Source organism: Lactuca serriola, chromosome 2, assembly GCF_051521515.1.
Source record: "Lactuca serriola cultivar US96UC23 chromosome 2, Lser_US96UC23_V15, whole genome shotgun sequence".
Lineage (NCBI taxonomy): Eukaryota > Viridiplantae > Streptophyta > Magnoliopsida > Asterales > Asteraceae > Lactuca > Lactuca serriola.
Window position 1 is genome coordinate 41,094,637 of NC_136409.1, and position 24,998 is coordinate 41,119,634.

Here is a 24,998-nt window from a genome sequence, read left to right on the forward strand (position 1 = left end):
TCTCCTGTTCATCGAGGAACCAGTTGAAATCATGGACAGGGAAGTGAAACGTACTAAGCAAAGTTGCATTCCGATTGTGAAAGTTGGGTGGAACGCGAAACGTCGACCAAAATTCACATGGGAACGCGAAGACCAGATGAAGCAGAAGTACCCTCACCTATTCTCGCATTCTCAAATCTAGCGTTAAAAAGAATTTCGGGACGAAATTCCCTCTAACGGGGGGATAATGTCACAACTAGGAATTCTGATGCTTTGTAAACACTTAACAAGGATAAAATTGTAACTAAAACTTGAAATCATGTATGGTGCATATTCAATGACCACAAAACTCCATCAAACACTCTATACAAACACTCAAATAGTCAACAATAGGTTGGAAGTGCTAGAAATCCCTGCTTAAGTCCAATATGGACGAGGATTTCTTTATTGGGCCTAATGGGCCAATAAACTTCCAATTTGACTATTTTGGCTTAGAAATCTTAAATGGGCTCTCATTGGACCCATTCTCATGAGACTTAACCTTTTTGGGCCTTATAAACCTAAAATGGACTAGTTTATCTTTAATGAGCCATATTGGGCCATAAGAAATTCAATTAGCTTTAATGGACTCAAATCCATTCCTTTATGCTAATTTGGGCTGTGAATATCCCTAGAAGCCCAATGGGACAAAAAAATAGTTATTTAGCCTCATAATTTGGAACAAGACTTAAAATGGGCGCAAGATGATTCCTCCCCTCTCTCCTTAGCCCAAATCGGCCAATGTTTAATAAAAAAAGAGATAAAAATGGAAAAAGGAATTAAAACAAAAAGGGAAATTATGGAAAATTTGTGAGGATACCATCTCCTTATTGCATGGTGGACATTCATGTAATGTCACCTCACTTCTCTCCCCTCCCTCTCTTCTTATCTCTCGACCTAAGGTAGTAACAAACACACATATCAAAATCCATTCCAATACAATCAAATCCTCTCAAGAATATCTCCATTCTTCCTTCAAAATTTTGAGACTTGCTTACATGCCAAGAATATCTTTCACTCATAAAACAAATCTTTGGTAACTGTTTACTTAAATCCAAAGTTTAACTTCTATATCTCATAAAAAATCATCTTTTAATTCATTCAAATTCATGATCATACTCCTTAGAAGCAATCTAAGCCCAAAGACTTCTAAAGAAGCTTGTTAGGCCGAAAGATCTCATCATTTTCATCCTTTCTTCTTCAAAACCGTAAACATCAAAGCAAGGTGAGTTCCTACCCCTCAATTTTCGGTTCTCACAAGTTTTATGGGGGAGGGAGAATACAAGTAAAATGTGTAGATCTATGTGAATTGGTATGTTATGTGTGATTTCATCTGTTTAGGTGGTAAATAAGTGCCAAAAATGAAAGAAATCTCGAGATCTATAGATCAAGGAGGAAAAATATGTGATCTAGGATGTATTACACTTAAAAAGTCCAAAAAAATTATCATCTAAGGTTATAATAAGCATGTTACAACATAAAACTCATTTCTGGGCTATTTTTGTCACATAAACAAAAGTTGGGATAAAGGTTGTCATTCACGGTTTTTATAAGGATCAAAAGGGTCAAAATAGTTAAAATGGAAGTTTTTATGAATATTATGCTCTTCAAAGGTCTAAACATGTAAATTTTAGTATATTGGGCCAATCTTTGGGCTTTTCGGCCCATAGGCCCAAAATTTGCGAAAAATATGGGTTTTAAGGTGCTGAAATGGTAAATTTATAAAAACAGTGGCTAAAAAGGTAAATAAATCTATTTCAGGGGTTAAAATGACCCTTTTTGCCAAAAAGGATAAAAAATGCAAAGTTTTTGGATTTTGGGTCAAATTTGTAAAAGTTGAGAAAAGTTTGGATTATAAATGAAAATCTTTTTACTAAAGGGGCTGAAACTACCAAAAAGTAAACATTGGGGTGAAAACATTATTTAAATAAGTCTTGGGCCAAAATGTCAAGAAAAATAGTTTAAGGACCTAAAAGGTCATTTTTTTTATAAAAAGGTACTAAAATTGTCATTTTTATTAAAGAAGGGTTGAATAGGTCAAACCAAAATTTTTGAGTCGATTATTTTATGATTAAGACATTGGGTCAAAAATACCAAATTATAACTTATGAATTTAGAATGGAAAAAATATATATTTTTACATAAATTTAAATATCGTTATACAACAATCGACAAACTTCGTGCCTTTGCGATTTAACTATTGATCAATCAGACCTTCCGACAATTATACCATACTTAAAACAAGTAAATATTCAAACTGTTGGACTTGAAAGATTCTAATCATGCTTATTGGGCCTTCGTGACCCGTTAACATGACTTTTGGGCCTAACAATAATAATATATGTTTATTGGGCCTCCGGTGACCCAATTTCTTGCTTAAAGGACCCTCAATGGCATCTACATACTGTTGAGCCTTAGTGGCCCACTAGCATTGCTAGTAAGGTCCAAATAAATCATATTGCGAATTAGGCCAACGTGGCCTTCGTATACTCGACAACCTTGGATAACACACGCGATTAGTGGAACCTCGCAGTCCTCTTCTCCTTGTCTGTTAGGCTTACCTTCTATTTATGTAAACAAAAATCGGGACGTTAATCAAGGGTAATCAAATTCGTTTGGATTAAGTGAGTAATAACGGGCGACACCTTTAAGTGTCGGTCGTAGTTTGTAGTTATAATCAAAGTCTCATGGAGGGAGAGCGAGAGTTTGTGTATAGATCTATACGGGGGTGACTCCCCCACACCTCAGTTGTTCGCTACAGTTAGACTCGGCCAGTCTAGGGTGACAAAATCTTAAGATCAATTTCGGCGTTCACTAGAATGCCAAGACAGACGAACTAGTGATTATCATGCGTGGTTATAACGACTCACATGAAAATCTAATATCATCTAAGTAATCAAGGGAAATCATATTTAGTCGTTCTGATGATATAATAATACAAAACGATCATACTACTTATCGGAAAACATCGGGTTTTTCGGGGGAAATCAACATTAGTCGCTTGTACTCTCAATAACTATAATGCAAAACCTCTCATTTATACACGTTTTGAAATCATTCATGCATAAACCTATGGATCTTCACACTTTTTGTATAAACAATTTCCGTTTCAGAAAATATCGGATTTTCTGGGTTTTTATAAACTACACAAAACATTTTCATATCAAACTTGCTTATGAACCCACCAACATTCCATATGTTGACGTTTTCAAAATAACTTATATTCTCAGGTAACAGATAAACTGAAGGACAATATCAAGTGTATTAGGATGTTATGTTTTGAAAAACTCTCAAACAATTTGTTGTGGAAATGTAATATTTAGACAATGTACTTGATGTGAGCAATGTCAGTTGTAATATATTGATGCATGGTGATGTTTATCTTATGTTTCATGTATATAAATTATGATGATATTTCAATTTAAGTCACGCGAGCCCTCGAACATTTCCGTCGTTTGGTTTGGGGGTGTGACAAACAACAACTATCATTCCAGCACTAGTGCCCCGCCTTTCGAGTTATTATATGGTTGGAGATGTCGCACCCCGGTTTGTTGTGGTGAGGTCAGACATAGGGTGATGAGGCAGATCGAGGTAGTCTTGTAGACTACTGAAAAGATTCAGTGGATCAGGCAGCGGCTGTAGACCGCTCAGAGTCGGCAAAAGAGTTACACTGACAGGCGCCGATCTGAGTTTGAGTTCCAAGTCGGTGACATGGTACTCCTGAAGGTCTCGCCCTGGATGGGTGTGATCCGCTTCATGAAGAGGGGGAAATTGGGTCCCCGATACATTGGGCCGTTCAAGATCATTGCTCGGGTTGACAAGGTGGCATACAAGTTAGAGTTACCGGATGAGCGATTGAGCTCAGCCGGATCCATAGAACCTTTCACGTTTTGTAATTGCGAAAGTGCATTTTGGATAAGGAGTCGGTAGTATCGTTGGATGACATTCAGGTCGATGAGCGCCTGAATTATGTTGAGAGGCTCGTGGCCATTCTGGAGAGAAAGGTGAATATTTTGCGGAACAAAGAGATACCTTTGGTAAAGGTACAATGGGAGCATTAGAGGGGGTCCAATTGGACGTAGGAGGTTGAGGCAGAGATGCGGGAGCAGTATCCAGAGTTGTTCACTGCGATAGACTTCGAGGATGAAGTCTAGTTCAAGTTGGGGAGAATTGTAACGCCCTGATTCTCAGGTATTTATTTTTTGGTAATAGATTTTCATGATTCCAAGGTTTACTCTACGAGTTGGTTGCCTTGACTCGTCGAGTAGCAGTGGGTTGGTCCACGTGTTTAAGTGACCTATTCGCCAAGTCCAAGAAGGGACATGACGAGTAGGAGCTGGAGGATGAAACCCTAATTTCCAGGGTTTTGCACCCTAGTTAAGGGATCATTTGCTTCCTTTGGCCTCCATGCAGTCCCTTGAGAGCTCAACAAACCCTAATTCGAGTGTGTGTGCTCTATTTGTGCGTTTTAAGCTTTGGAAGAGGATTCTTGGTGAGAAGAGCTTGGAGAACAATTGACTAGAAGCAAGGATCGAGTGGGGATCAAACATCTACCTAAGTTAGCATCTATTAAAGGTATCAAGTCGTTATCTTGGCCTCTTTTCCTTCTAAATCCCATCTGGGTGAAGTATAGGAGTTTCAATTCATTTAAAACTTAAACTTCCTTTTCGTTTTTCATAGTGGAAATTGGTAAATCGTCATCAACATGAATCTATTTCGTTTTTCAGTTGTATTAAAGCCAGGTTGTTTTTCTATTGAATAAATGCATAATTGGACTGCCAAAGATCTTAAAATCAAAAAATTTTGCTCACTGCCTGATGAACTCACCGAGTTGCATGAACTCGACGAGTTCCAAAGAGGACTATATATATATATATATATATATATATATATATATATATATATATATATATATATATATATATATATATATATATATATATATATATATGAGTAAAGAGTCAGTCTTACCGTTAGTAGGCCTTATTCATGAAGCTGGTCTATAAGGGGTGTTTAAGGAAATTGCCTATAAAATGGCGATTGAATGGGTATCCACTCTTACCCACCGCACTCTTGACTAGTGGAGGGTCGTTAGTCGAACGGGTAGGATAGGACAGAAACCTTCCATTATAAGTATAATGATGTACAAAGTAACTAAATGCTTTTACAAATTCCCAAATCATAGTTACTTAATGTGAAATTGTATGCTAATCCATGGAATGACACTTCGTACCCTTGTCAAACATTAGTGGAGCGTGTGTGGTTAACCGGCACACTAATTTGGGGATGACATTGGTGGCGAAGGGTCCCTCGATGCTTATCATAGATCAATGGAGCGTATATGGCTAACCGGCACATTGATTAGGTGATAATAGCATTGGGTGCACCACGTGATTCATATGGTTATTCGCACCTTATTTGTGATCCTCGGCATCCTAGTCACAAATAGTAGGGCATAATCGAGATTAAACATGCCGTCGAAAAGTTCAATGAATCTCAAAAGATCTAGGAGTTTCAATTCATTTAAAACTTAAACTTCCTTTTCGTTTTACATGGTGGAAATTAGTAAATTGTCATTTACCTACCTTCAAATATTCTGCGACTAGATTACGGTATGCCTCTTCTAGGTTGTAGAGTATTGTGTTGGATCCTAGCCTTGATGTTTCATTTGGGTGTTACATCAAGAATTCTAATCAACTTAACTTGAATTTTCTCCCGTTTTGTAGATGTCTAGTTCTGACAATCATGGTCTTCCCAAATCCCATGGAACAAGCTTTCAAAATGAAGATGATGTTCCACGATATGATCGAGGAATAAGAGATCATGCTTCACTTCCTCCACCTCCTCCAATTGTTCTCCCTCACCCACAAGTTCGAAGGCTTGAAAATTTCAAGCTCACTCAAGCCCTATTGGCAATTAAGTATGAAGTTGGAAAGTCTGTGTGTGCACACGTCTTAGAGATGAAGTCACACATTGATATGTTAAGGATGTTGGGTGTCGATATCTCAGAAATATTAGTTGTTGACTGGGTTCTTCAGTCACCGCCTGAATCATATAGTGAGTTTGTTAGAGAGTATTATATGATGGATCACGACGTGACCCTCATTGATCTTACCTATTTGCTTGTAGTTGCTGAATCAACAATGATTTGGCGTGCTGGTCAAGAAAATTTGTTTGGTGATTCAAACTCCTAAACTTTAATGGACATTGAAAATGATGACATTGGAAATCCAGAAAAGGTAAACTCTAAGATAGTTCCTTGTGTCATTCCAAAAGAGTCCATTTGCTTTAATTGCCAAGAGAAGAGGCATTGGAGACAAAGCTGCCCTATTTACCTGAGAGATCTAAAACATGGGAGAGTCAAGACGTATGGCTCCACTTCAAGTAAAATCCATTATCTAACTCTTTTAACTTCCTATTCTAGATTCTTAATACATGATGTGATAAGATTACATTTTGATGTTTTGTAGGATCAAAGAAAAGAGAGGAAGTTTAAGGGAAGAAGTGAGCTGAATCTAATCGTGAAGAAATGGATTTCGATCGGATTGCCTGAAGATTAGATTCTTGAGCTACTACTTGGAGTTAGAATAGATTGCTAAGAAATTTGTAATAACATAGTTTTTCAATTGAATTGCATTGTAAGGACAAATTTTTCCGCAATAAAATGAATTTTGATTTCATCTTATTTATTTATCCTTTCAATTGCATGTATGAAATATTGATGTTTGAAGGTTTCTATTATTAGCAATAATGGATTTGATTCTTAATTAGGTCATTTGTGGAAGTGTCAAGAGTTTACCAAATAGGGAGAGTTTCTCATCGCCCAAGTTTCAAGTGGATAGAAACTTGGAGTCATACAACTTGGTTGCATGATGAATGAGAGACTTCATATTTGGAAATTAGACTAATTCTTTGACAAAGTGTCAAGTGAAGGACTAGGAGATCGAGTACACTAGGTTGTGTGTTGATCAAGTCCACCACAAGAGTGACAAAGATATTCTTCATGATTTACTAAAGTTTAGTAAATATGATTATACTTATAAGATTAAGTGTAATTCTGAGTTGATTGAAAAGGTTTCAATGAATAGCAGAACGAATAAGAAGAATCTAGTAGGCAGAAAGATAAAAGTTTCTCTATTCTAAGAAGAAGGGAGAGTACCTTTTATTGTGTTTTATGATAAGTCTTAATGATTAAGAACCATATCTCAATTGATCCTCTAAGTGAGTCTTAGTGAATTTGTATATCTAAGAAGAGGAATCGAGAATTGTGGAAATGGTTAAATTAAGAAGTCAATCATACTTAATTCCAGTATCAATTCTTAGAGTTATACTCCAAGATTGTGAATTGAGTGACAAGTCTTAAGAAGGTTTATAACACTCAACAAATGTGGAATTTGGAAAAGTTTTCTTATTCTTGCACATTTGAAATTGGTAAGTTGTGCTGTCTTGGATAAGACAAACACCAACTAGGACCTATTATGTGAAGTGTTTTGTCTTGATAAGAACTGCACTAACTCTTGAATATTTGTTTTGTCTAGGAAAGTTTCCTAATAAGAGAATCATATATGTCAAGAGGTCAGTGGGAGTCTTAATGATCTTGAAAAAGGTTTCAAAACAAATCAAGAATAAACCTTATCAATCATCACTAGCACACAACTTGAGGTTTACAACCTATCGCGTTGACATTATTTTGTTTATGTGCCATTCCAATTGAGTTAATTATGTAGGTGAGTTCTATGAGTTCTCATTTGAATGAATAAAGACAAAGCGCCTTGATCGATGGAAAGTACATTGATATGTAAGGATAAGTTTTTAAACTACTTGGAAGACATGGTGGGCACTCGTGTTACCATCAGGCTAGAAATCAAGAAAGTTCAATCCATATGAGTTTGGATTTGTCACAAACTTGGATTTGGCAAATTCACATGGATAGGAAATCATACGCCATAAAAAGTCTAAGTGTCATAAGATTCCATCCTTCATGAAAATGACTGTGAGGAAATGCTTTCACTAAGAGAGATTATAAGAAGATAGCAATTGTGAAAATTGTATTCTCAAATTCGATTATGGTTACGACATCCCTTTCCATAGTTCGAATTGTGTGATTTGGCAATTAGTCTAACATTTAGGACTTATTGATATAAGTTCTGAATTGTTTAGACACACATATGAGCTATCTAAGACAAAGGTGTATAAGTTTAAGAAGCTTAGATAAAGGCTTATCGAAGCATCTGGTATTAGAAATATGAAATTCAGAAATTCAATAGGCATTGTTTTCTAGAAGTTCAGCTGTTTTCTGAATACATGTCAAGGCTAGTGGGAGCATAAGTATTATGCTTATATGATAATAATCATCATGATAGTAGGAGCATAAGTGTTATGCTTGTATGATTATTATGGCAAGTATTGCAAGTTAGCAATATTATGTATAGAAAAACAAAGATTCAATTTGCAAAGTTGCATGAGTTGAAAAGTTGTTTTGCTATAATTAAGGGAGAGAATATTATACTTTGTTCAAAATCTAAAGCTTATATTGAGAAATTTTAATAAATATAGTCAAACGATACATAGTGTGTTCTCAAATTTCGATTATGATTACCGCATCCCTCTTCATAGTTCGAATTGTGAGAACGTGACACATAAAATATTATGGCAGAAGATTGATAAAGTATCATATCTGTATGTAATACATTATGCATCGTGTCCCATACGCTTCAAGTATAGGATCAATTGAAAATGCTATAATATTTGACCATTCTAAAATTTTCGAAATGTATAGCGCATTAAGAGGGAAAATGGACTAGAATCATTTTTTACTAAAATAATTAAACAACTATCAAAGGACGATCCAAAGTTCGCTGAGGATTGGTCGCTTGTGAGTAGTTGGAAGTATGGTATTGAATGGACCATATCGACATTATTATGAATATATAAGATTTTACTAAGAATGAGTTGTCATGTGACAAATATAGAAATGTTTACATATTGGGGGTTGGATATTGAGAGTCTATGTCTAGATTAGAAACTTTTATGCAAGACGGATGTTCAAAGGAATGTACTTTGAATGTGAGACTTCACGTCTATGGAATTGTCTTGTAACAATTTCTGATGGAGTACTTTGTAATTTCATTGGCCAAGTCTTGGTGACTTTTGTGCTATGACTTTGCAAAAGGATCGTTGCATAAAATGTTAGAATCTAGCATATTCTAGTAGTGGCAAGAACGTTGTGTTCTAACACTAATGATAAGGATTGAGAATTATGAAATGAGCATCATTGGAAAAGTTTTCAATTAATCTATTTCACAAAGAAAGGACCATAGGAAACATATTGTGCATGCCTTGTGCATGGGATAACTATTGTTGTAATTTGAGTAATAAGTTGATTTTCTGAAACAGTAAACAATGAATAATGAGTAATCAATATGGTGTTTAAACAAAAGTGTTTTATTTAATCCCACAAGTTTGGGGCCATATAGGCTTAACGATTATTGTTGTGTTTCAGTTTGCATGTTTTGACTTCTAGAATAACTGGGTTATTCGAACCTCCACAGTCGGTCATACGTTGGATGTAAGTATGAAGGAAGACTGTCATGAAGAGTCTGTAGATTTTCTGAAGAGTTTAGACATAGCACAAGTTTGCTGCAGAGTTCATGAGTGCTTTAATAAGATTAGAGTATTGGATTAAACCTACGCTCACGAGAATCACTTCATGGATTTTATCACAAGTGATTGTGAGATGATAATATTGTATATTCTTGAAACCAAGACGTGTGAGTTGTTATTTGTTGGTCGGTTGCACATTGATAATAAGTAAATGCACCAGTAACTTGGTGTTATAAAACTTATTGTTGTGTGTGATTCGATTAGTGAATGCAAGCAAGCATATGAGTCAAAGTTTATCCTTTCCTTTTACCCAAAGTGGGATAAAAGCGATATTTGTGTGCCTCTCGATGATTTAATGATGACACCTAAACGCTTGGCCAAGCCGGGACTAAGTTGATGTGTTCAATTGTAGTCTGTTTTCAGTCGTCATAAATCGGAAGTCGGGAAATAGTATACAGAGAATAATTGAAATTCATGTCTTATGTCTATACGATATCTTGAGAATGGAGGAATATATGATCCCTTATCTAAAGGACACGCGTATCTGATATTATCAGAGCTGACAACGGCTTTTGAAAGCTACGATTGTTGATCTGGTTCTGAGGTCATATGAAAAATAGTTATTAGACTTATCCAAGTGGGAGACTGTTGGATTAGTGTCTAAGTCCATAACTATTTTGGTATGTACTTGATCCGATAATGAGCATGGTCCTTTTGGGTTGCCTTCATCATAGCAATATGTAGGATGAATTAAGGAGAGAAATGATTAATTATGATTTATTAATATATTATAAGAATAATATATTAAAGGAGAAATCATATTGTTTAATTAATATTAGTCAAGAATTAATTAATTATTAATTTTGTGACTAAAAGATATTAATTAAACTTAAGGGACTGATTGTGTAATTATAAGATAATTACATAAATGGGCTTATGGACTCCATAGAAGATGGAGTGGACGAATTCTATGTGGAAACCCATTAGAAGTTGTCCAAGGCTTCTAAAGAAGGGGTCCATGGGCTGCTTAGGGCTTAAGCAGTCAAATTAGGGTTTCCTTGTTAAATAACCCTAATTGCCTACCTATATAAGGAGCCCTTAGGCACCAAAAACGTGGTGAACACTTGGATTAGGGTTTCCAGCAGATTTTGGTGCCTCCCCTCTCTTCTCTTCTTCATCTTCTTGCTTAGTGGTGTTTATGACTCCATTAGAGGTGCAACACTTGAGGCACTAAGCTTTCTAAAGCCAATCAAAGCAAGGAATTGATTGTTATTGCTATATAACAATCAAAGGTCAGATCTAAAGCCTATTTTATGTTAATATGATTAATTTTATGCTAGATCTAGGGTTTATAGCTTTCGATATTCAATTACATGTTCATTAGACAAACTAGATCCAAATGTTATTAGGGTTTGCATGTACACCATAGGAATAATGTATTGCTCAAAACCCATCAGTACCCCATCACACTATACAATAGGGTGAGTAGGGCATTTCACCGCCATAGTAAACAACAAACTACTGGTGTGGTGAAGGCAGGTTGAAGAAGTGCACGAGGACCATTTTCCACTCTAATTCTTCTCCAACCTTATATATATATATATATATATATATATATATATATATATATATATATATATATATATATTACGATCAGGTAATTCACGTTTACCGCTTGAAGTGTAGCTTCAGGTTTGAACCAATAACTTTGATAGTAAATCAAAAATATTGATTATCTTTGACCTCCGTGATGATGGAAAACAATAATGTTTACTACTGTGAAATAATAAATTCAATAGGGTGAAGTAATAAACGATAATGGAGAAAAGGAAACATGAATGGTTAACCGAGAATGGAGGAAATAAATGCGATGGAGAGAGTATATTTAACAAATGAAAATCGAAGATGGTATATTTACTATGTTATAAGCATATATTTTAGAGATTTAGTACTTAAGCTTAGATGGGCTGTAATATATATTGTCTATATATATATATATATATATATATATATATATATATATATATATATATATATATATATATATATATATATATATATATATATATATATATATATATATATTTGTTTTTATGTGTATGCGCTGTATGTATGTATGTGTTTGGCTACAGTCTGTACACATGGTTAGCGCCCATCTACTTGGCAATCAGGTTTTATTATCTGATTCAGCACCGGAAACATCCTTAGACAGCGGGAAGACCTGCCGTCACATACAATTTCCGGCTTGTATGTCCCAAATATTTAAAGTCCTACTAACTGCAATGGTAGCTCATCAATCACCATCCTCATTCAACGTGTCATGTAACACAGCAACTCAGTGAAAGCAAAACTCATGTTCAATCCCACGGAATGGATACAACCAAATTCAATTAAATTTTTAAATTTAAACAAAAACATGATAAATATAATTACATAAATGTTAAAGTAAAATGGATACATTGATGTTTTTAAATATATCTTGACGTAATTTAGACACAAAAGTCCTGAAACACAACAATGCATGCTTGCAATTGCTAATATTATTAATTGCAATTTAACTTATAGATATAATATTATAAATCATTCCGGTTTAGAGACATGCAAGTCTTGAACATACAACGGTTTTTTAGTGAGAGACAAACCAATATTGAAAACTTAAAGAGATTATGTATAATTAGAAGCACATTCTCCATTAATATATACATATTAGATCCGCTATAAATCTTATATAATTGGTCCTGCGCCACCACATGGTGGTGGTGTACAGACGATTTTGATTCCGATTCCGACAATGACACTATTTCTATCTTATCAATTGTACCAATTCCTCACGAGTAACTTTGGCCTATTCACAAATTTGGACCAACATTGCATGGCATTACACCATGCCTAAAAAGTGAAAGCAAGTTCCCCAATTCCCAAAAGCATGCATTATAGACATCCATATTTAACTTCACTAGTTTCGATGCCGGCATCATTCCGGTGGTGGTAGCAATTGCCCATTAATTTTTGTACCATCGTTCGCCACCGTTAATCACTATAAAAAGTGGCATCTCATTGTGGTTTGATCAATCAATACATTTTTAAAACAATTTTGAGAAAAGTTCTTAGATTTTGTTGTTCAATGGAGCATTTGTTTTCTTTGTGTTGTTTAGCGATAATGGTGTTTTTCAGTGTCCCTTTTGGAGCTGAGGCTCGAGCTTTTTTTGTCTTTGGGGATTCACTAGTTGATAATGGCAATAATGACTTCCTATTCACTACTGCTAGAGCCGATTCACCACCTTATGGCATTGACTATCCCACTCATCGTCCCACTGGCCGGTTCTCTAATGGCCTTAACATCCCAGATCTAATCAGTTGCGTTTTTATTGCTAGTAACTATTACAATATGACTATTTTTAAAAAGTTACAATATTCATATTGTGTTTAAAAAACGTACAAAGAGTAAAAATGTTGGCAATTAATCCGTGTATTTTTGTGACATTGCCTATAAGTTGGTAGATATTAGTTAACATTAAGAAGTTGTTATATTTATTTAATGAGATGAATAACTTGTATATGTTTTTTTTATATGTAAAGGTGAGCATATGGGAATGGAGTCCCCATTGCCATACTTGCATCCGTCGCTAAGGGGAGACAAGCTCCTAGCTGGTGCCAACTTTGCTTCTGCTGGAATTGGAATCCTCAATGACACTGGAGTTCAATTTGTATGTCCCCACATATGCGTTTACACATTATAAATTTTTAATTATTAAAAAAACAGATTTATACGTTTCTGTTTTTAATATTTATAAACCATACATAAAGTGAACATATTTTCAGTAAATTTATAATTTTACAACACAATTTTGTTATAAGTATGCTAATACCATAACCTTTTCAGTTGGGTTTTATTTTATAAAACTATTTTGTGAAGAGTTTGGCTTATTGGTGATTATATCCTTATACCATAAGCTTTTCGATTTTGAAAGTAATATTTTAATTTTTATTGTAATTCGCCTTTTTAAAAGATTTGAACTTGCAACATAAAACTTCTACAACTTGACTCATTAGTGACTTTGATAATTGTATTGCATGATGCACATGTCATTAGAAGAAATCTTTTTTAGATTTGGTCATTTAAGATGTTGAAAAATATTACTATGATTAGACAATTAATAATGATAATGGACCTCATGTACATTGTAGCATATCCAACTCATGAGGAAATAATTAGTGTATTTCCAAGTTTCCAACAATATAAAAGATTACCATGGTTTAATATTGTACTAATAAATATGTTTATGTCCCACAGTTAAATATAGTTCGGATGTGGAAACAATTAGAGTATTTCCAACAATTCCATGTTCGACTGACAGATATTGTTGGAGCAGACCGAACTCGTGAGATTATCAGCAATGGGATCTCACTCATATCCCTTGGTGGAAACGACTTCGTGAACAACTACTACCTTGTTCCACTATCTGCTAGATCTCGCCAATTCTCTCTACCAGATTATGTTCGCTATGTAGTTTCTGAATATAGAAACATTCTTTCGGTAAATTTCTTTGGTACAATGAAACTTTCTTTTCGTAAATTTCTTGCTATATATGGTAACAATCATTTTTCTTTACCAAATTAAAAACATGTTAAGGCTAAGCATTTATGGGGAAACAATTCAACATTTTAATTGTATGAAGAGGAAGTACTTTGCAAACATCAATGTTAAAATAGATCAAGACATTATATCTTTTTATATTTAAGTGTATATTTGAGCAAAAAGTACAGCATTCATATATGTAATAATATTTTCGGTCATAGTAACTCTATACATGAAGAATATATAGTTCATATTCTACAATCATATCACCTACATTACTTTCATCTATTTTACCCATATGATTTCTAATAAATCAGGAAATATTTAGTTAAATTTTTATACAAATAAATCATTTAATATTTATAGACCGTATTGAATATATAATTTTTAATATTAAATGCTATGAATGGGCCATAGGTTTTAATGTGGTATGATGGATTTGAAGGTGTATTGTGGTTGGTGGGAATATCTATATTTGGTTGCATTTCTTCATGACCTCATGTGCATATTAATGGTTTTGCACAAACAACAATAATGATTGATTTAGTAACATTAATATGTTACTTATCCTAAAGTTGCAAAAACGGGTATTTGTTGTTTAGATAATCCTTTCTTCCTATCGAATATTGGAAATCTAATTTTTTATATTTATAACTAACAATCCATTAAAGCTTTTGCAAAATCAATTAATTTTTTTTCTTAAATGTAGAGAATGTATGATGTGGGAGCCAGAAAGGTGTTGGTGATGGGCACAGGACCGATGGGATGTGTGCCGGCGGAGTTGGCTCAACGGAGTAGAGCCGGAGAATGTTCAGTAGAGTTACAACGGGCAGCCAATTTATTCAACCCTCAACTTAATGATATGTTAAAAGGACTCAATGATGAGAAGGGTGGTAATATTTTCGTAGCCGCTAATACAATGAAAATGCATATGGATTACATATCTAATCCTCAAGCCTATGGTACGAAATCACTTCATTCATATTATTCAAACTTTGTTTTTTGCAATCTATCAACGTTATACAATGGTTTCGAACATTCAACATTGACATGAATTATATGTAGCCATAAGAAAAATTGATGAGTTTTTTATTTACATAATTATTAGAAACAAAGATCTTTTCAAATAAATGAAGGCTTTTTTTTTTTATCACTTTTTACACTTTCATTTAATATGTCAAATATCATTTTTGTGGTTATTTTCAATTAATTTTTTTTACATGTCATTTTATAAGTTTTTTTATTTTATTAAATTTTACATAATATTTTAATGTAATAATTACAATAATTGTAGCAATAAATGGATATTAATTTAATTAATAAATTTACCTTTTAATTTTAAAATTCCCAAAATTAAAATTCATTAGTTTTTTTCATTATTTAAATTATTTGCTTCAATTTAAAAGATAAAAAACATTTCAATTATAATAAATTATTATTTTTCTTATTTTCTTATAAATTCAAATTTGTCAAACATTTTAACCTTTATATTTAATATTTTTTTCCTTAAATTATCTTAGATGATAAATGAGTCTCACAACTAAAAAAATAATAAATACTTTTTTGTGTATGCCGCTAAAAGAAAATATACTTATTTTTTTCTGAAAAAAAAAAACAATATTTTATTTATTAATTTTTTTTTGTATGTACAACATCTACACATGCGTGTATAATACACGCGCAAATCCACAAACATGTAAACATATAAATAGAAAAACAAGTCCTATTTTTTTATATTTTTTCCTTGCAATTCGCTTAAAAATAATCCTTAGTACAATAATGTGTTTATTTGTTCTTTTTCAATTATTATTTGGAAAAAAAAACTATTTATGTTCTTGAGTTTTAAAGCTTTTATATATATATATATATATATATATATATATATATATATATATATATATATATATATATATGTAGGTTTAGATTCTATGGAAAACAAAAAAAACCCTAAAAATCATAAAAATGCATCAAAAAAAATACTTAGAGATCACAAATATTTTTTTTTGAATTTTTTTATAAAAAATCGCAGGTTTTTGTTAAAATTCGCTAAAAAAAAATTTTCATTGATTTTGTAAAAAAAGCTGTGATTTTTTCAAAAAAAAAGTTTTGTAATCTCTAAGTATTTTTTATGCATTTTTATGATTTTTAGGGTTTTTTTGTTTTCCAAATAACCTTTCGCATATATATATATATATATATATATATATATATATATATATATATATATATATATATATATGCATTTTTATGATTTTTAGGGTTTTTTTGTTTTCCAAATAACCTTTCGCATATATATATATATATATATATATATATATATATATATATATATATATATATATATATATCAATGTTGCGGAATTCACTATTCGTTACTCGTTCAATCAACCGGGGAGTAGCGGGGAGGAAATAGTCGAATATGGTAGTTTATAAAGAAATTAGTTTTGGGGAAATTACATATATCAAAAATCACATGTTTATTAAAATTCCTAAGAAAGTATGTGACATATCAATAAAAGAGATATATGTTGGAATGTTAAAATATTTCAATGAAGTAAATATTAAAATCATGAGAGAGAGAGAGAGGAAAACATGCACAATTGGTTTATTTGGTATCTTTTTTAGTTTTAGGGTTAATATGTTAGATAAAATATAAATATACATACTAATCATAAAATTTTGATTTTTTCTATTTTTAAGTTGATGAGAGAGAGAGAGAGAGAGAGAGAGAATAAATACACAATTCATTTATTTGATATCTTTTAGTTTTAGGGTTAATATGTTAGTTAAAATACAAATATACATATTCATCTCAAAAATTGATTTTTTTCTCTTTTTAAGTCAATTTTAACCATTTGACCTAGTTTTATCGAGTTTGACAAGTTGGTCCGATTTGGACCGAGTTGGCTTTCACTCTTCTCACTAAATAGCTGAATTCGAATACTCACCCGAGTTAGTCCAGTTTTACAACAGTAATATATATATATATATATATATATATATATATATATATATATATATATATATATATATATATATATATATATAAAAGATATGATTTTACGTTGTTATATTATTTAAAATCATTATATTTATCATGGATATTATATTTCTTATACAACTCATAATAATAATAATAATAATAATAATAATAATAATAAACTAGTTACATAAACATTAGCAAATAAATGAAAAACTAATGTTAGATAAACATAAGTGAATAATAACAAACTATTGTTATAAGTAAATAAGCATATGATATTAAAGTTCATTAGTTTTATGATATTAAAGTTCATTAGTTTTTTTTCATTATTTAAATTAATTGTTTAAATTTAAATGATAAATAACATGTCAATTATAATAAATTATTATTATTATTTTCCTATAAATTTAATGTTCTCAAACATTTTGAATTTTAATTTAACATTATTTTTTAAAATTAACTCATTTGATAAATGAGCATCACGACCATTTAAATAATAAATATTACTTTTTTTGTTTGTATCACAACCAGTAAAATAATAAATACTACTTTTTTTTGTTTGTATACCGCTAAGAGAAATATACTTATTTTTTTTTTGAAAATAAGAACAATATTTTATTTATTAATTTTTTTGTATGTACAACATCTATACATGTTTATATGCGCAGATACACATGTATGTAAACATATAAATAGAAAAACAAGTCCTATTTTTTTATATTTTTCCTTGCAATTCGCTTAAAAATAATCCTTAGTACCATAATATGTTTATTTGTTTATTTCAATTATTATTTGGAAAAACCTATTTCAGTTCTTAACTTTTAAAGCTTTTATTATATATATATATATATATATATATATATATATATATATATATATATATATATATATATATATATATATATATATATATATATATATATATATATATAGGTAGGTTCATGCGAAAACATAAATATCTTGCGAAAACACGAAAACAGATTTTATCTTATGAAAATCATGCATATGTACTATAAAAAAATAAATTAATTAACAATAAATTAAAGATAGTAAGTTTACATAATAATAATAATAATAATAATAATAATAATAATAATAATAATAATAATAATAAACTTGTTTACATAAACATAAGTGAATAAGTGATAAATTATTGTTATAAATTTTTTTAAAAATCATGCATCTTGCTTTTAGGCCTCCAACAAACTAATGACACTTATATTTGTTGGTATTTCTAACGTGATATTAACTTCCATGGGTAATGTTCTGCGTGAAATAACTCATTTTGCAGTATTCTTTCATCATTAGATTGTTTGGTGCGGGCAACAATTTGGTCGTTTTTGTCGATTTGGCAGGTCGGTAATGACATTACCACGGTGGCTACACCGCCCCTTATGCTTTTCTTCGTTTCCCGTTACCACCAGAACGTCCCACAACATAGTTTCTTCCTCTGTTTAGGCTATGATTCCTCTACTTTTCTTCCTTTGTTTTTTTTTTCACCTCAACGAGTTTCTCTATTTCTTCCTCCTTCTCAAACATCGTTTTCTTCAAGAAGAGGATGATATGGCAACACAAGATCCCTCAACGACTGTGCCCATACCCACCAGTCTTCGAGAATAAAGAAAAGTTTCAAACAATCAGAGAAACATGATGTCCATTGCTCACCTTATGTAATACTAAAATGGACATCTGGAACCAACAATATATTGGTTAACCAAAAATAGACACAACTGTGTGGAGTTGATCACTTAGACCCCAAATTATGCAACTAATACGGGCTTCTAATGAGAAAAATATTAAAATGATAACTGAAATTTTGAAAATAAAGTTGTGTAGGAAGATTGAATAAGTTAATTACACAATAAACTGAAAGTTTAATGATTGTGAACTAATTCAGTGGCTCACCTTACTTGAAAGAAGATAATAGTATAATGATATGATTGTAAGCATCTGATATTATTAAACTTTACATAGAAGATAAAACATTTACTAAATATTATTAAACTATACATATAAAAAAACCTCTGTAAATTTGATGACCACTTAATTTATTTGTTGTGCAGGATTTATAACATCAAAAGTAGCATGTTGTGGACAAGGACCATACAATGGACTTGGATTATGCACACCAATGTCAAACTTGTGTCCAAACAGAGACATCTATGCATTTTGGGATCCTTTCCATCCTTCAGAAAGGGCCAATAGAATTATTGTGCAACAAATGATTGGTGGCACTTCTAACTACATGAATCCGATGAATCTTAGCACCATCTTGGCCATGGATTCCAAGGCTTGATCTTTTATTTTATGTATGATGCATTGTATTTAGCTTTGTTTATTGAAAGTAATTCTTAGTTTGTATTTTCTATATTATGTTGAAGCAAGAAGCATGTATGTTTGTAGTTAATAACATGCATAAATTATTGTTTAAGGCATAATTAAGGTTTGGATGAATATATCTTCGTTCCATAGTAGTTCCTGCATGAGTTGGTTGCTTGACCTGTGTGTTTATGTATGCGTATATATATATATATATATATATATATATATATATATATATATGTGTGTGTGTGTGTGTGTGTGTATTTGTATTAGTATAATTAGCACAGTCGACAGATAATAAAGCACAAAATTTGGTGACCTCATAAATGGTTAATATGAGAAATTGATTAATTGATTTAGCAAAAATATTTGTAATATTGTGTTGGTTTTTGAGTACTTGATCACGATGCATTCCTGGTGAGAGAATTCTCCTGCTGGTAAAATGCCCTCCTGGTGAGAGGATGCACCCTGGTGAATGTGATGCTAAGTAATAAATGCAATGGAGCCTTCGGAGAACACACTCCGACTCACTAAGAATGCACTTATGATGAATGTTCTATGTGTAGAATGTGATTTTGGGAAGAATGAATTGTTGGAGACAATGCGTTGAAGCTTCCTAAATGTGCTCAAACTCTTGGTAAATGTGTTAGTAGCCTTATAAATGTGTTATATTTTGTTAAATGTGCCCATGACCTTCAAGGATGCGCTGAAATGGTCCATAATTTGCTCCATGTATTATGAATGTGCACGATGCATGGAAAATGCGCTCCAGGTGAATGACAGGTAGCCATGTACATCCCTTAAGGATTGAAGATTCTAGAAGCAACTATATAGAGTTTTTTGATTAGCCGATTTCATTTTGGGCCTAATTATGGATGTGTCTGGACCATCAGATTTAGGGTATCCCTATGCTTGACTATAAATAGGCTCACATCTCCATAAAAAATCACTATGCAAGATATGTATTTGCGTATAAATTTCAAGAGAAATTGTTGTGAGGTTGAAAGTGTATCCTTTGGAGTAGTTTGTCAACAAGACAAATTTACTTTATTTGAGAGCTCAAGTAATGTGCGACCTTTATGTTAGTGATTGTAGTTGTTCATGGAAGTTTAATAAAATCCTCATTCTCTAGTTCACTATGTTCATAGGTCATATCGATTGAACCATGTTAAATTTTATGTTCAGTTTTATAGTTTTTTCGATTATTGTATTTTTAGATGTTCATTCCACGTGTTTTACCGAAATCTTTACTTTTTTTCTGAAGTTGTCTAACTTATTTTATTTATTTCTCAACAAATTGAATGTTATGGATGAATATCGGAAAGTTAAGATCAAAAAGGTCAAATGTTGCAATCTCATATCTGGAGAATAAAAAACAAAGACCATTTATACCAGAAAAACTTACACCTAACCTCTGTTGAAAGAAAACTAGAGGTGATGGAGCAAGATGAGTGAGACTTATTAGATGTGAAGGCACTTGGTGTATTATCTTTGGAAAAGATTGTAACTTACAAAATTGTCAATTTGAATACTACTTATGGGTTAATCAAAGAAAACTCTATCATGTACCAAAAACCTTTAGCTACAAATAAGGTTTATATGATTCAACCATTTGTAAATATGAATATGAAGGATGATAGCCCGGTACTAAGCGTCTTAATAAATTAAATTCATTAATCTAAAGGTTGATTTTGGTTGATATTGGTTATGAGAATGAAGTCAAAACATTACTACTATTATCTCTTTGTCCGAAAGTTGTCTAGTATAGTGACAACAGCTAGCGGGCTAATGTGACATCCTCAATTTGGGATTGAGAGTATTTCCATTTTTAACAAAAATTAAAATTTTATAAATAAATAAAAATAAAAAACTAGCTCAGAAATAAATTTATAAATTAATTATAAGTTGATTTCTAATAGTTTATATATATATATATATATATATATATATATATATATATATATATATATATATATATATACCTTAAAAACAAAATAAATATTGAATAATAAATAACTTAGAGACTAATATTAAGTCACTAGTTTCACTAAATAGCAAACTTTTTATTTACTAGCGTTGACTTAATCATTGACCATTTGCTAAAGAGATGTCGAATAAAATGTTTTTTATGTGAAATAAAAGAATTATACTAGTTTACTACTAGAAAAGTTATTATATTTTGAAAACTAAAAAGCTAAAGGATCATCTGTGTGAGTTAGTATATATATATATATATATATATATATATATATATATATATATATATATATATATATATATATATAAACTAAAAAGCTAAAGGATCATTTGTCAAAGGACCAAAGACATGAGTTAGTATATATATATATATATATATATATATATATATATATAGCTAAGATCAAATGTGGATTGACATTTATTGTGTGGACGTGTGGAAAATGTTATTCTGTGACATGACAAAGAAAATATGTTGTTTGATAATATAAGTACGTTCAATCTTACATAACTATTGTCACTATCACACATTATCACTAATTAAATCATGTATAAGGTTATTATAGACTTATTATTATTATTTTCATTCTGTCAGAATGTTGTCAGCATATTTATTAAGTCGTATTCTGTCAGAATGAAAATGTTTGAAAAACAATGTGTGAGAACAAAAATGAATAAGCATTAGTGAGAATGAATGAAAATGACGATATTTTTGTAAGGTTGAACGTATTCACATTACTAAAGAAGTTATTATCTTAGTAATTTTCCTATAATAACATTGTCCACACGTCTGAAAAATAATTGTTCATCCACATTATAACCTCTCTCTCTCTCTCTCTCTCTCTCTCTCTCTCTCTATATATATATATATATATATATATATATATATATATATATATATATATATAAAGAGAAAGAGAAAGACTTAACATCATTTGAGAAATTTGAGAAATGAAAGATGCGCGAAAACTCAAGAAATTTTTGTTTGATATTTATTTAAAAAAAAGAGTTTTAGTGCCTTAGTGGCTGGTTTTAAGTATTTTTTAAATATGTTTTGAAAAAAAACTTTAATTGTTGGTTGATATATATATATATATATATATATATATATATATATATATATATATATATATAGTAAATTATATGAATTGTCCCTCGTATATGTACCAATTAACACGTTTAGTATGTATTTTTAAAAATTAATTCGAACCATCCTGGTATTAGTTTTTATCACTTTGATCATCTGAGAACATAAAATGACTATTTTCCCATAATAACTTCTTTTTTAGTTTTCTATTATTTGGTTATTACTTTTTTTTGATTAAATAAAAAGAAAATAAGAATCCCCACCCCTCCCCCTTCCCTTTCCTTAGTTTCCTTCTTTGTCTCCCTCTTTCTCACACTTTCCCAACAACAACCCGACAACGTTCCTCCTTTTTTCTTTGGTTGGACCAACCGGGCCCTCCTCTTTCTTGTGCTCTCTTTTTTGATCGCCGACAAATCTAACCATAACAACCACCGATCAACACTCAGAAAATCCACCAATATGCTATTTATTCTTTTTGTCTCATAACTCTAATAGCAACTGCTACCTACCTTCTTGTAAATACTGACGAAATCAAGGATTACTGGCCTCATTTCTGGTGGGTTCCATATAGACACGGTGGAGTACATTGCTTTTGGGTTCCACATGGGCAGTTGCATATCTGGTAGAGTAAATTTTTTTTGATGGTTGAAAATGTTCTCTACTTTGGTTGGAGAGAGATAAAAGAAGGGGAAAGGGTAGGACCTTGAGAGGTGGCGTTTTTTTGGTGATTCCGCATGTGATGATTCATAAACGGAGACGATGTGTTTTACATGGGTGGAGTCTTGCATGCAGCTTAAGTTTTGTCTTTGATTTTTTGATGGTATCATTTGAGTTCATGTGATAGGAATTGTCAAAGCTGAAAGGCAGTAACTGGCGGTTGTCGAACTAAAGTAAAAGGACGAGATGGTGTTGGTCACCATTTATCAAAAATCCTGGAGAAATATTTGTTTTCAATCACAGAGAAGAAAATAGCAAAAGATTTATGGGAAACAACTAGAATCATGTATCTTGGAGCACATAGGGTGAAGGATATGGAAATACAAACCCTAAAGGCAGAATTTCAACGTTTTATCCATGAAGGTGACATAATCAATCAATGTCTTCGCGCTCAAGATAAACAAGTTATCTTGAACATTCTTTTTTTTGAAGGAATTGACAGACGAACAATATATGGTGTAGAAATTCTTAAGAGCCATCCCCAACTAGGTCCATAAAAATTGTATCTACCATCGAACATTTTGCGACCCTTGAAAGAATGATGGTCGAAGAAGTAATCAGTTGTTGATACTAACCCATTAGGGGTGAGTAGAAAATATGATGAAAAAGATGAAAACTCTAAAGTATCAAACAAGACCTATCGTGGTAATAAAATTAACTCATGGGGTCATGGAAGAGGGCAGGGAAGAAGTTGAAATAATAATAAAAAAGGCGGATACTGTGATGGTGGTTAAAATCAGTCCACAGTGAATACCGAGGAGCCTCCAACCAAGATAAATATACCAATCAATGTTATAATTGTCTAAATTATGATCATTATGTAGCTAAGTACAAGAATCCAAAAATAGAAAGAAGTAGCAACAACAGATACAAGGCACACCTGGTGCAAGACAAGGATGACCACAAACTTATGTTGTTATTTAATATATGTAGTATGACATAAAAAAAGTGTCACATCCCCAAACCAGGATGGCGAAAACGTCTGGGGGTGGATGACTTCATGAATAGTATCACAACATAATGTACAATAATGATCAAAGCAAACACAACCGTCATAAATATAATTGAAAATGTTACATTGTTTCCAAGTATTGTATGTTTCAAAACTAATTACATTATGATGAAAAAATGAATAGTACAATACCGTAGCGTCCGATCCTCAAAATCCTTGTGGCTACCTATGTAACAATTTCTTGAGAATAGAAGTAGTTTTGAAAAGTGTCAACAATTAAGTTGATGAGTTCAAAATAGTTTTTTATGTAAAAAAAATATAACTCTTTCCTTGTAAAATGATAGTGTTTGTTCCTAGAAAATCCAATATTTCCTAAAAAATGTGTTGTAGTCTTAAAAAGCCTAAGACCAAAAATGTCTAAGTATTTCTTTACTTAAAATAACATTACATAGTTTTATATAAAGCTAGCATTTTTTCTTGAATCTCATGCATTTGAAACTCCCTTTTTTAACTTCCTCAAACCACATTCATTTGAAACCCCTTTTTAACTAATGCAACTCAAAAGTTTTCTTAATTATGATTTAACACTCAAAAGTTTTATAACTTATATTATGTTTAATTAGCATTTAGTGAAAAGTTTAGTATAAAAAGACAAATCTTTTGTGTCTTTTGTGTTATATAAAATCTTACATGTAAGAAGGATTTGAAAATATTGTGATTCAAAAGTTTTCATGTAGTTGAAGCATTCATATCCAAATAT

The 24,998-nt window shown here is 31.6% G+C and overlaps 1 protein-coding gene across 1 annotated transcript; it reads left to right on the forward strand.

The window, feature by feature from the left end:
- The first annotated feature begins 12,628 nt into the window (after window positions 1–12,628).
- LOC145086182 (GDSL esterase/lipase At5g33370-like) lies at window positions 12,629–19,628 on the forward strand. The gene is made up of 5 exons (XM_079023929.1): window positions 12,629–12,977; window positions 13,201–13,328; window positions 13,916–14,158; window positions 14,910–15,162; window positions 19,247–19,628. The coding sequence occupies exons 1-5, from the start codon at window positions 12,746–12,748 to the stop codon at window positions 19,477–19,479; spliced, it is 1,089 nt and encodes a 362-aa protein (XP_078880055.1). The 5' UTR covers window positions 12,629–12,745; the 3' UTR covers window positions 19,480–19,628.
- The last annotated feature ends 5,370 nt before the right edge of the window (window positions 19,629–24,998 follow it).